This window comes from Phyllobates terribilis, unplaced genomic scaffold (genome assembly GCF_046119375.1).
Source record: "Phyllobates terribilis strain yellow unplaced genomic scaffold, ASM4611937v1 Scaffold_2__4_contigs__length_985480577, whole genome shotgun sequence".
Classification (NCBI taxonomy): Eukaryota; Metazoa; Chordata; class Amphibia; order Anura; family Dendrobatidae; genus Phyllobates; species Phyllobates terribilis.
This window is the reverse complement of record NW_027362762.1, coordinates 936,398,644-936,412,105: the sequence shown is the minus strand read 5'-3', so window position 1 is coordinate 936,412,105 and position 13,462 is coordinate 936,398,644. Positions and strand designations below refer to the sequence as shown.

Below are 13,462 nucleotides of genomic sequence, written 5' to 3'. Positions count from 1 at the left end.
AGGTTATATTGACAGTTAGAATGAGTTAATGCAGCAAGTCAATATTTGCAGTGTTGCCCCTTCTTCTTCAAGACCTCTGTAATTCTCCCTGGCATGCTCTCAATCAACTTTTGGACCAAATCCTGACTGATAGCAGTCCATTCTTGCATAATCAATGCTTGCATTTTGCCAGAATTTGTTGGCTTTTGTTTGTCCACCCGTCTCTTGATGATTGACCACAAGTTCTCAATGGGATTAAGATCTGGGGAGTTTCCAGGCCATGGACCCAAAATCTCTATGTTTTGTTCCATGAGCCATTTAGTTATCACCTTTGCTTTATGGCAAGGTGCTCCATCATGCTGGAAAAGGCATTGTTGGGCGCCAAACTGCTCTTGGACGGTTGGGAGAAGTTGCTCTTGGAGGACATTCTGGTAGCATTCTTTATTCATGGCTGTGTTTTTAGGCAAGACTGTGAGTGAGCCGATTCCCTTGGCTGAGAAGCAACCCCACACATGAATGGTTTCAGGATGCTTTACAGTTGGCATGAGACAAGACTGGTGGTAGCGCTCACCTCTTCTTCTCTGAATAAGCTGTTTTCCAGATGTTCCAAACAATCGAAAAGGGGATTCATCAGAGAAAATGACTTTGCCCCAGTCCTCAGCAGTCCACTCCCTGTACCTTTTGCAGAATATCAGTCGGTCCCTGATGTTTTTTCTGGAGAGAAGTGGCTTCTTTGCTGCTCTCCTGGAAACCAGCCCTAGCTCAAAGAGTCTCCGCCTCACAGTGCGTGCAGAAGCACTCACACCAGCCTGCGGCCATTCCTGAGCAAGCTCGGCACTGCTGGTAGTCCGATCCCGCAGCTGAAACAGTTTTAAGATACGGTCCTGGCGCTTGCTGGTCTTTCTTGGGCGCCCTGGAGCCTTTTTGACAACAATGGAAGCTCTCTCCTTGAAGTTCTTGATGATGCGATAGATTGTTGACTGAGGTGCAATCTTTGTAGCTGTGATACTCTTCCCTGTTAGGCCATTTTTGTGCAGTGCAATGATGGCTGCACGTGTTTCTTTAGAGGTAACCATGGTTAACTGAAGAGAAACAATGATACCAAGAACCAGCCTCCTTTTAAAGTGTCCAGTGATGTCATTCTTACTTAATCATGACTGATTGATCGCCAGCCCTGTCCTCATCAACACCCACACCTGTGTTAATGGATCAATCACTAAAACGATGTTAGCTGCTCCTTTTAAGGCAGGACTGCAATGATGTTGAAATGTGTTTTGGGGGTTAAAGTTCATTTTCTGGGCAAATATTGACTTTGCAAGTACAGTAATTGCTGTTCAGCTGATCACTCTGACATTCAGGAGTATATGCGAATTGCCATTACAAAAAATGAAGCAGTAAACTTTGGAAAAATTACTATTTGTCTCATTCTCAATACTTTTGGCCATGACTGTATATAATATTTCACTCTATCCATCTTTGGTATCGCTGTAATTGTGCTGACTTGTACAATGATGATGGAAGGTCATTTTTCTGCACATTGTCTTTTTGGGTTTTGTTTTTATGGCTTTCAATGGTAGATTTGCGCTCCCTACCCCCCCAAAACTTCAACTCTCCGATTTTTTTTTCTGTTTTCACTACTTTGTAAGGCAAAATGAATGGTATCATTAAAAGCTATATGTAGCTACAACTTGTCTTGCAAAAAAAAAAAAAGACCTCATATGGCTATGTGGACTCAAAAATAAAAAAGTAATGGCTCTTTAAAAGAGGGGGGGAGGGGGTGGGGAAAAAAAAAAAAAAAGAATCAAAGCCCAAAAACAAAATGTTGGCGGTCCTAAAGATCTGTCATATGCTTAAACAATAGCCCGTCATTACTCAGCACAGCCGCTCGGATTCCCTCTACTGAACTTCTAGCTTCAACAGCGTGTGACTGCTGCAACTAATCGCTAGTCACAGGATGACAATGGTCCCCTGCTGTGATCACTGTTGGGCTGCAGCAGTCATGGGCAGCGATATGGATGAATGACAGGCAAGTTATCTTTTTTTTCTTTTTTTAATAAAATCCCAACTTTGGACTGCTCCTTTAAGTAACACTGGGTAGTCTGTATGGACAAGTGATTACATTTTGCATAGATTTTTTTTTTTTATGGCTGTACTAATCTTTGGTTTAGCAAAACTCCTGTGCATTTTAAGACAAATTGAAGGATTTTTTTTAAGAAGTTTGATCAAGTTGATGCTTGTTCTGTCTGGTGAAGCCCTAGTATAAAGGCTGACAACCGCTGCAGTAGGGACAGTACTGCATGGCCGCCATTCTTACCATGGGGGGGAGCGGTTCACTTACCGGTCAGGAAGTCTGCCAGGATGTGGAGAGGTTTCAGCCGCCACCAAAGATGGAGGATTTGTGGCGGCTGCCGATCTATAATTGGTCTGTACAATGTTTAGAGCTTTTTGCATTTCTTTACTTGGAGGATTAAACAGAATCGTTGGCTTGTTAGCGACCTGCGCAAATGCAAAATGTATTAAAAAAAAATAGTTTTTTTTACCTTGACGTATTATTGATGTATACCATTAGCATTTTTACCTGTGATGCCAGCTCAAATTTCCTGCAAAATAGAAAAAATACAATTAAAAAAAAATTCTAACACACACACATACATATATATATATATATATATATATATATATATATATATATATATATATATATATATATATATATATATATATATATATATTTTTTTTTATACATAAAATATATTTTATTTAAATATGAAAAAAAATCTATTTTAAAAAATATACATTTAACATTTAAATATATTAAAAATTAACATAATTATAATATGCAATAATATTAAATATAAAAATATTTATATTAATAATATGCATATAATTAATATGCATTATATATATATATCTTTTCTGCTATATCTGTTTTAGGAAATACTTGCAGTACAAATTTAGTGACAATTCCGGAGCACCTCATAACTTTGCCCCGTTCCTCAGTTACTCCTAAAAACATGTGAGCAAATTGACAGCTAGGTGTTACCATTCCCCTTTACCTCAAGGGGTGTGTCTCTACATGGTCAGCTCTGATTGGACAGTGTGATAAAGTGCAGGGAGACACCTTATCTGGTAAAAAAAAAAAAAAAAAACAATTTGACAATTTATTCATACATTTCTAGCAGTAATAACGGAGGAAAGGCACAAACACAAAGATAAAAGAAAAGATTATAGAAAAATGTGATACCATGGTTTTTTTGGACTCTAAGATGCACTTTTTAGGAAGAAAAAAATGTCTTGCTAAAAAGTGTGTGCGTTTTATAGTCTTTTGCCAGCTTTTCTTGATGGAGGAGAACGCTGACACAGTGTCCTTTCAGATCAATGAAAGAACAATGCAGCGGCACAGCTCTCTCTCCTCCTGCCAGATACTGATCAGCCTGATCGGTGCAGGGCAAGCTACATGTCGTGGCTAGCTGAAAGTCCTTTCAGGTCACGTGGTGAGGCAAAATGTTCCAGCGTGTGTGTGTGTGTGTGTGTGTGTGTGTGTGTGTGTGTGTGTGTGTGTGTGTGTGTGTGTGTGTGTGTGTGTGTGTGTGTGTGTGGTCACTTGCCTCTTCTTGTGCGTCTTCTCATACGTGGAGTGAGTAATCTCATCATCATCCTCTGGTTCCTCGGGAACATTGCAGTCTCTGTTTTGGGTAAAGCATCAATAATAATTCAGACAGCTGATACAATGGAATACGCTGTGACAAAAGGACCGGAGAGAGTACCTGAACTGTGGGTCGGGGTTCAGATAACAGAACCACTTTTGTGGAAGTTTCCCCATGGCGTCAGGAAGTTTTCTCCATTTTAGGCAAGAATCGCACTGGGCCCAAGTCTGATCAGGTCGTTTTCTAAAATCAGAACAGTAAGAAATGCATTGCTTAGAATTTTTGGGACATTTGGGTGTGTAACTTATTTTAGCACAGCATTAGTACAATCTTTTTTTTTGGATCATCCAGTCTTAGATGAGCTTAAAGGACTCCTTGGGGAGCAATATGGACACCCTTGGGGGCAATTATACAACTTCTGTGTTCCATTGCTTATCGCTGGCTGCAGAATGAGTTAACTGAGAAACAGGTCGGCGAGTTCATTCTGACAAAAGGATTTCTAACAAATTTTCCTTAGTATAGGCCATCAATGTCTAAAATCGGTGGGGGTGCAACACTCGGCACCTCCACCGATCAGGTGTTCCCGGCAGCAAGAACTACTCTGTTAGGGAGCTGCACAGCTCCTTTGACGGAATAGTGGCCGCTGCCGAGTACTGCACATCCACCCCCTATTGATGTGAATAGGTGGTGGATGTACAGTACCCTCCCACAGCCACTATTCCGTCAACGGAGCTGTGCAGCCGACACTTTAGTTATTCATGTATTTTTTGGATTAACTATTGTTTGTTTTTGTTTTTTTTAATTCGGTATGTATTTTTGCCACCTATTTGATCCTTGGTACATTCCCAGTTTTATGCCTTGGCTTATTTAACATGAATAGTGCATTTACATCTGACATATACCTGGCTTTATGAATACCTGGGAATTCCTTGGGCATTATAGTTATTGGGGCTTTTTCCTGTTCTATCTTTCTATTCCCTTTTTATTTGCTTTTAATTGTACATGTTATTTAATCAATAAAGATTTATTTTTATTATGAGGCCTCTATACTCCAATTTTTGTAGGTGTTGTAGAGCAGATGACGGGCAGTGCCAGCGTTGAATGTTCTCACTTACTGTTCATCTTCTACCGGGACGCTGGAGAGCGAGTTTTTCTGCAGCTTCATCTCATTCCAGTAGTCGTTCAGCTTCTCTCCTATAGCAGTCAGCGTAAGTCTGGAACAGGAGGACAGAAGTGTATAACATGTAAAGGCAAAAATAACAAACAAAAAAAACCCCAAAAACACCATGCATAGGTTTATGGTAATATGAGCAACAGTGGATATAAAAAGTCTACACACCCCTTTTAAAAGACCATTTTTTTGTCATTAAAAATATGGAGACATATGGGATATTTTGGAGACAGTGTGCAGGGGTATTGTGCGGGGTGATTTCTAGGGAGGGGTAGTGTGCAGAGGGGCAGTGTGTGGGAGGGAAATATTTTGGAGAGGGGCAGTGTAGTGGGGATATTTTATGCAGGAAGCACAAGCAATTTTTTTTTCAGGGGCGCAGCATGGGAGATTTATTTATGGGGCAGTGTAATGTTACTTTCATTTTTAAGGGCACCGTGTGCTGCTGAAGACAGAAAGTCTGCAGAAACTAGCTCTGGGCGTGAAATCTTATGGCGTCTGCTACATGGAGACAAAAAGGAATGGGAACGACTTCAAATCAGAGATGATGTCACATTTAAGTTACCTGGGTGTAAATGTCTATTTGAGATGCTGCCTGCGTCTCATCAGTTCCTGCATGGTCCACAGGCTGATGATGACTTAACAACAACAACAACTCCCATTATCTCCTTAACATCAGAGACATACTGGGGGTTGTAAGTTTCTGTGTCTGCTGTGCATCTTCTAATTGTATTGCCATTAATTACACCAGAATTTAATAGGATTTACACGAAATGCACCTGGTCATCTCCCACCAATGTCCTATAATCAGATGTCTATCTCCTCTTCCCGCAGGTATGTGTGACATTACAATCCAGCTTTTCCAAACCCTGATATTCCTTTGCCTCTGCTACTTATCCGGGGTATGCTGCTACCCCCTCCCCACTTTTCTTTATGACCCGTTTGTTTACTCGGCAATATCCTACATCTGACTCCGCTTCATTAACGGATCACGTCCAGGCGTCCTCCCCGTTTCACACCTGAATGCATTTGTTTGCAAATATATTGTGAGTTAGGCTATGTGCCCACGATGCAGAAATGAAGCAGAAAATTTCTGCAGCATTTCGGCATCTCCCTGGCAGAAAAAACGCATGCAGATTGTGCATGCGTTTTTCCTGCAGAATACATGCGGATCCACATGCGTTTCTGCATGCAGATTGACAAGCGCTTTCCAGGCGATAGCATCACTTGGAAAGTGCTTGACAACTAGGTCACACTGTATAAATCCATGCAAACAGCATGTATTTATATAGTGTGAACCGTAAAAATAAAACAAAGCTATACTCACCCCCGAGGCCCCGGCGTGGCTGCAGCGCTCGTTCCTGTCTGGTTCCTGGATGCCGGCATATCGCGAGACAGAGCAGTGAAGGGCCTGCGGTCACATGACTGTGACGTCACCGCAGGTCCTCAAGCGATGCCGGCATTCAGAGAGAAGACACCGGACAGGTGAATATAACTTTGTTATTTTATTCTTTTTTTACAGGTACAATGGTACCCAGGTCTGGATGAGAGTCTCCTCTCCTCCAGAACTGGGTACCATCCGCACATAGAGACTCATAGAAGCCGCTTGTAGAAATGTACAGTCGCGGTTTCTGTGCGTTTCAATGCAAGTCAATGGCGGGAGTTCCGCTGCGCTTCCGCAAAATTAAATGACATGCTGCGGATTTTTGTACGCAGCATAAACGCTGCGGAAAAATCCGCAGCATGTGCATAGAACATGCGGATTCCCCTTGGGGACCATGGGGTGCGGATTACCTAGTGTTTCACAAGTGTTTCCGCTGCGGAAATTCCGCAGCATAAACGCTTGAAAAACGCTATGTGGGCACCCAGCCTTAGAAGTCTGCAGAGATGCTGCACAGCAGTCTAAAGTCTAAGTGTATTGCAATGAATTAGAGCAGAATTGAACCAGAAGTGAACAGGGTACTTAAGCAAAGTAAACAGTGTTTCGGTTTGTCTCCACTCTCACCCCCATAGTCCTTCACTTCATACTAACCCCCACCCTAATCCCTACACCTAGTAATGAACTGGTCATCTCTCCCTCCATCCCCCACCTCATCAGATCTGTCCCTCAACATACAATCCTGTGTCTCCAAACACAGACAGCCACCTCATGCTCTCTCCTGCTCCCAACTACTAAAACTCTCTCTGCTCCTCCTTACAGCCAGTGATCTCTCTCCAAATCCCCAAAGTCACTTCTACCTCTCATCCACGATCTATCAAAAATTTCGGCAACATTTCTAACCTCATACCCATCCGCCCAGCCCCCGCTTCTCCAGTCCCTCTAACAGGAGCTCTATGGAACGCTCCGCTCCCTCTGTCTGCAACAAACTCTCATGCATCCATAATCTCTCATCACTAAAACTTTCCTTCCTCGGCAGCACTGAAACCTGGCTCACCCCCTCTGACACCGCCTCTAGAGCGGCACTTTCTTATGGGGGACTCCACCACCTTCTTCAACCACTTCACCACCTGGCTGCTTCATTTCCTTGCCACTGACATCTCCACTATTATCATGGGTGATTTCAACATCCCCATTGACACTTCCCTCTCAGCTGCCTCTAAGCTTCTATCTCTCACTTCCTCCTTCGGCCTCACTCAATGGTCTTCTGCAGCCATTCACAAAGATGGCCACACACTGGACCTCATCTTCACCCGCCTCTGTTCCTTATCTAACCTCTCTAACTCACCTCTTCCTCTGACCACAACCTACTCACATTCTGTTTCCTCTCCTGTCCAGGTGCAGAACCCCCTTCTTGCTCTTGCAGACATAAGTTCCTTACATAATGCATATGCTGCCGCTGCTTTATATACCACCACAACAGCTGCAGCTCTCGAATCCCCCCCACCCCCAACAACACATACCAAAGCTCACAAATCAACAGGCAACCCTGGCACACCAGCCTGACTAAAGAACTGAGGCAGGCTTCAAGGGTTGCTGAGCGGAGATGGAAAAGATCCCACTCCAACAAGCACATCACATTCAAACAGTCCCTCACCACTTTCAAGTCCACTCTCGATTCAGCAAAACAAACCTACTTCTCATCTCTCATATCCTCCCTGTCTCACAACCCTAAACAACTATTCATTCAACACTTTCAATTCTCCCCTCTGTCCCCCAGCACCTCCTCCCTCTCCTCTCAGCTGAAGACTTTGCCTCCTTCTTCAAGCAGAAGATCGATAACATCAGAGCGCTTTGGTTTACAGCTCCCACAGCCCTCCTCCTCCAAAACCAGCTTCTCCACCATTACAGAAGATCAACTTTCCTCTTTTCTCTCAACATCACACCTCACCACCTGTGCATTTGACCCCATCCTGTCCTAGCTCATCCTAACTCTAACCCATCTCTTCAACCTATCACTTACTGAGGCATGTTTGAAGTATGAGAGGAAAACACCAATCACACCCATCCTCAAAAAGCCCTCCCTTGACCTATCCTGTGTCTCTAGCAATCGCCCCATATCACTTCTCCCCTATGCCTCAAAACTACTGGAATAACACGTCCATCTTGAACTGTCCTCCCACCTATCCTCCTGCTCCACTAAAACTGCCCTGACTAAAGTCACCAATGTCCTACTAACCGCCAAATCCAAGTGACACTACTGTCGTCCTCCTCCTGAACCTGTCCTCTGCTTTGGACACAGTGGACCATTCCCTCATCTCTTGGCATCACAGACTTTACCCCATCTTGGATCTCCTCATTCCTAACAGACTGGACATTGAGCATCTCCCACTCACATACAACCTCCTCACCTCGCCCCCCATCTGTCTGTCTCCCCAAAGGTTCAGTCCTAGGGCCCCTGCTCTCCTCCATCCTCACCTTCGACCTGGGACAGCTCAGAGTCCCACGGCTTTCAGTATCACCTCTATGCTGACGACACACAGATCTACCTCTCTGGACCAGATATCACCTCCTTGCTAACCAAAATCCCACAATGTGTCTGCTATTTCATCCTTCTCTGCTAGATTTCTACAACTTAACATGGACAAAACAGAATTCATCATCTTTCCCCCATTTCACTCAACCCCCCAACAGACCTATCCATCAAAGTCAATGGCTGCCCACTCTCCCCAGTCCTGAAAGCTCGCTGCCTCGGGGTAACCCTGGACGCTGATCTCTCCTTCAAAACACATATCCAAGCCCTTTCCACTTTCTACCGACTCCAACTCAAAAATATTTCCCGGATCTGTCCATTCCTTAATCAAGAATCTGCAAAAAACCTAGTGCACATCATCATCTCCTGCCTCAACTACTGCAACCTTCTGCACTGTGGCCTCCCAGTGGCCACGGCCACACTATCAGTATTTGGTCAGTATTTTTTCTCATGAGTAGGAGCCAAAACCAGGAGTGGGTAATAAATGCACAATTGGTGCACTTGTTTCTATTATACCCTTTCTCTGATTATTCCCCACCTGGATTTGGCTCCAATTACTGAAAAAAAATACAGACTGAATACTGACCAAATACTGATAGTGGGGCCATGGCCTAACACTCTCACACCCCTCCAATCAATCCTAAACTCTGCTGCCCGACTAATCTACCTATACCCCAGCTATTCACCAGCCTCTCCCCTCTGTCAATCCCTTCACTGGCTCCCCATTGCCCAGAGACTCCACTTCAAAACCCTAACCCTGGCATACAAAGACATCCACAACCTGTCTCCTCCATACATCTGTGACCTAGTTTCCCGGTACTTACCTGCACGCAACCTCCGATACTCACAAGATCTCCTTCTCTACTCCCCTCTTCCCACAATCGCATACAAGATTTCTCCCGTGCATCCCCCCTACTCTGGAACTCTCTAACCCAACACATCAGACTCCTGCCTACCGTGGAAACCTTCAAAAGGAGCCTGAAGACCCACCTCTTCCGACAAGCCTACAACCTGCAGTAACCCTCGCTCCCCCATACCGCTGCACGACCAGCTCTACCCTCACCTACTGTATCCTCACCCATCCCCTGTAGATTGTGAGGCCTCGCAGGCAGGGTCCTCGCTCCTCCTGTACCAGTCAGTGACTTGTATTGTTCATGATTATTGTACTTATTTGTTATTATGTATACCCCTTTTCACATGTAAAGCACCATGGAATAAATGGTGATATAATAAGAATACAATTGCATATGGGGCTGACCTGATATTGCAATTAATCGCTGTACTAAGCTTGGTGATTTATTCATGTGTAGACGGTGGTGCTGGAGCTGCATTCATGTACTGACAGTGACTCTGATCTTGTACTCATGTAGCAATCCAAAACATGCTTTATGGCTATCTTAAAACTTAAACATCCTCAAAACCTTTGAGATTATGATTAGGATTTTGTGAGATTCTGCTCAGTTTCTGCTCCAAAAATGCTGTATAAAATAGCGTATGTTCACAGTTATTTTTTGGAGCAGAATCTCTCCAAATCTTCCTCAAATACTCAAAACTTGGTTCTGGTGATGTACTGTTGATGGTTTTGGTGATGTATTCATGCAAGTACACCTTTAATTTTTTTTTGCGGCCCTAGGGATTGGAACAGTATGGCATTGCGGCTCTTGGACCAAAAATGTTGTGCACCTCGGTTATAAGGCAATAGAAATTATAATAACCAAGTACCTACTATGGCCATATAAAAAAAATAAAAAAAAGTTAAGTGCAAAAATTTAAATTGGCAGCAGTGAGGAGGGGTTAAAAGGTGTTCCAGAGTATAAGACTAGATTATACCTTATCCAATCACTGATATTTACCTGTAATCATTAGTATAGTCAAAGTCCTGTTTGTTGTGTGTGGGCTTTAGATAGTTACATTCGATGACGCCAACCACACCAACGCCCATGTTATTAGCCTAGAAGAAAGTGAACCCAGATCAGTTTGATTTGTTCACTCCTACAATACAACCCATCCATCCATCACATGCAAAGCTCACCTTTAGCTGACAGCCGACTCTCACGTAGGCCTTAATCAGCCGGTTCTTGTGGTACATCATCATGCCATAGTGCTCCTTGTTCCGACAATTATAACCAAAGGTGATTTTCACGGGTTTATGCTGAGCAAATTAAGGAAAATTATACTTCGAGGAGAACCTGTCACCAGGCCAAAAGTGCTTAATTTTTTATCTTATTTTATTCCCGCTGCTCCCCTGAGTTTTCCATTTTTCGTTTTTTTCAAATCCGCCATACGGTTGCAGAGATCTGGCCCTTTTTATTGTCAATGTTAGTTTTTATGGTCTTTTGTAAGGGGTGTGGCTTACAGTATAATTATGCAGAGCAGCCTAAAGTCACGCCCCCAGATAAGGACTATAAAAAAAAACACAGCAACTAAAAGGCCCATATCTCAGGACCAGTAGGGTGGATTTTCACAAAATAAAAAAGTACATACTCAGGGGAGCAGAGGGAATAAAATAAGCACAAAAGAAAAACTGAACACACTTGACCAGGTGACTGGTCCTCCAAGTACAGGACTGGCTGTCAAAAGTAGAGTTCAGAAAAAAAGATGGCAAAAATGTAACCTGGTACCTCTTAAACAGTCAGCAGAGAATAGTCGTACAGCTATCTTATAGCGCCTCCTCTGGTCACTCAGCCAATTCCTGCTCACCACATCCTTCACTGCTGCCATTATGTTTGGTTGGTGGGACATGGAGAAAAATTAAGCAAAAAGGGACAGGGAGGTCTGACAGGTCCTTCACTACCTGCCAGGAAGAGAGCGAGTTTCCTACTAAAGCTTTTCTCCACTCATCATGTTAGAGCTGCAGGGGAAAATGTCCCTCCTGGGAATGCGGGAAAGGGCAAGTGGCGGTACACTGAGGACAGTATTACTGCAATTTGGGGTCTGCATTATTACTATTTTGACTATACTCATTTTTCAGCCAAAAATGTTTGTTTATCTTTTTCCCAAAACACTGGGTTAGTGATTCTCATTTTAAAACACTTGTGTGATCTTGTGTTATTGTATAAAGATAATTATTATATTGTGTACATGCAGCAGGTTTATAAAACAGCTCCTCCGCTCCAGAAGTATAAGGATACGGATAAAGACTTGGGTCTGTAGACGTCTTTTTCTATATGCGCTAGGCTTTTGGAAACAAGTTGTGTTTGAACTTTTTGGCCTCGAAGAACGATCTGCATCCGCGGCTTCAGATACAAAATACTGCAATACGCCTGAGGGGGAAGAAAAAAAAAAATCAGAATACAAAACAAAAAACAAAAAAGTGTGAAACAACTGAAAATATGTCTTATATTCTAGGTTCTTCAAAGTAGCCACCTTTTGCTTTGATGACTGCTTTGTACACTCTTGGCATTCTCTTGATGAGCTTCAAGAGGTAGTCACCGGAAATGGTCTTCACTTCACAGGTGTGCCCTGTCAGGTTTAATAAGTGGGATTTCTTGCCTTATATATGGGGTTGGGACCATCAGTTGTGTTGTGCAGAAGTCAGGTGGATATACAGCTGATAGTCCTACTGAATAGACTGTTAGAATTTCTATTATGGCAAGAAAAAAGCAGCTAAGTAAAGAAAAACGAGTGGCCATCATTACTTTAAGAAATGAAGGTCAGTCAGTGCGAAAAATTGGGAAAACTTTGAAAGTGTCCCCAAGTGCAGTTGCAAAAACCATCAAGCGCTACAAAGAAGCTGGCTCACATGAGGACCGCCCCAGGAAAGGAAGACCAAGAGTCACCTCTGCTTCTGAGGATAAGTTTATCCGAGTCACCAGCCTCAGAAATCGCAGGTTAACAGCAGCTCAGATTAGAGACCAAGTCAATGCCACACAGAGTTCTAGCAGCAGACACATCTCTACAACAACTGTTAAGAGGAGACTTTGTGCAGCAGGTCTTCATGGTAAAATAGCTGCTAGGAAACCACTGCTAAGGACAGGCAACAAGCAGAAGAGACTTGTTTGGGCTAAAGAACACAAGGAATGGACATTAGACCAGTGGAAATCTGTGCTTTGGTCTGATGAGTCCAAATTTGAGATCTTTGGTTCCAACCACCGTGTCTTTGTGCGACGCAGAAAAGGTGAACGGATGGACTCTACATGCCTGGTTCCCACCGTGAAGCATGGAGGAGGAGGTGTGATGGTGTGGGGGTGCTTTGCTGGTGACACGGTTGGGGATTTATTCAAAATTGAAGGCATACTGAATCAGCATGGCTACCACAGCATCTTGCAGCGGCATGCTATTCCATCTGGTTTGCGTTTAGTTGGACCATCATTTATCTTTCAACAGGACAATGACCCCAAACACACCTCCAGGCTGTGTAAGGGCTATTTGACCAAGAAGGAGAGTGATGGGGTGCTACGCCAGATGACCTGGCCTCCACAGTCACCAGACCTGAACCCAATCGAGATGGTTTGGGGTGAGCTGGAACGCAGAGTGAAGGCAAAAGGGCCAACAAGTGCTAAGCATCTCTGGGAACTCCTTCAAGATTGTTGGAAGACCATTTCCGGTGACTACCTCTTGAAGCTCATCAAGAGAATGCCAAGAGTGTGCAAAGCAGTCATCAAAGCAAAAGGTGGCTACTTTGAAGAACCTAGAATATAAGACATATTTTCAGTTGTTTCACACTTTTTTGTTAAGTATATAATTCCACATGTGTTAATTCATAGTTTTGATGCCTTCAGTGTGAATGTACAATTTCCATAGTCATGAAAATACAG

The 13,462-nt window shown here is 43.4% G+C and overlaps 1 protein-coding gene across 1 annotated transcript in view; it reads right to left on the bottom strand.

Annotated features, from left to right (window-relative positions):
- The window catches only part of MORC3 (MORC family CW-type zinc finger 3), a 49,699-nt gene that overhangs the window by 8,624 nt on the left and 27,613 nt on the right, over window positions 1-13,462 (bottom strand). Inside the window, exons 7-14 of the mRNA XM_073668388.1 lie at window positions 11,837-11,968; window positions 10,738-10,857; window positions 10,559-10,656; window positions 4,742-4,840; window positions 3,747-3,869; window positions 3,588-3,665; window positions 2,558-2,579; window positions 2,318-2,475 (exon numbers count right to left, since the gene is read on the bottom strand). Of these exons, the coding sequence (XP_073524489.1) occupies window positions 2,318-2,475; window positions 2,558-2,579; window positions 3,588-3,665; window positions 3,747-3,869; window positions 4,742-4,840; window positions 10,559-10,656; window positions 10,738-10,857; window positions 11,837-11,968 (830 nt within the window). The remainder of the gene's footprint in view (window positions 1-2,317; window positions 2,476-2,557; window positions 2,580-3,587; window positions 3,666-3,746; window positions 3,870-4,741; window positions 4,841-10,558; window positions 10,657-10,737; window positions 10,858-11,836; window positions 11,969-13,462) is intronic.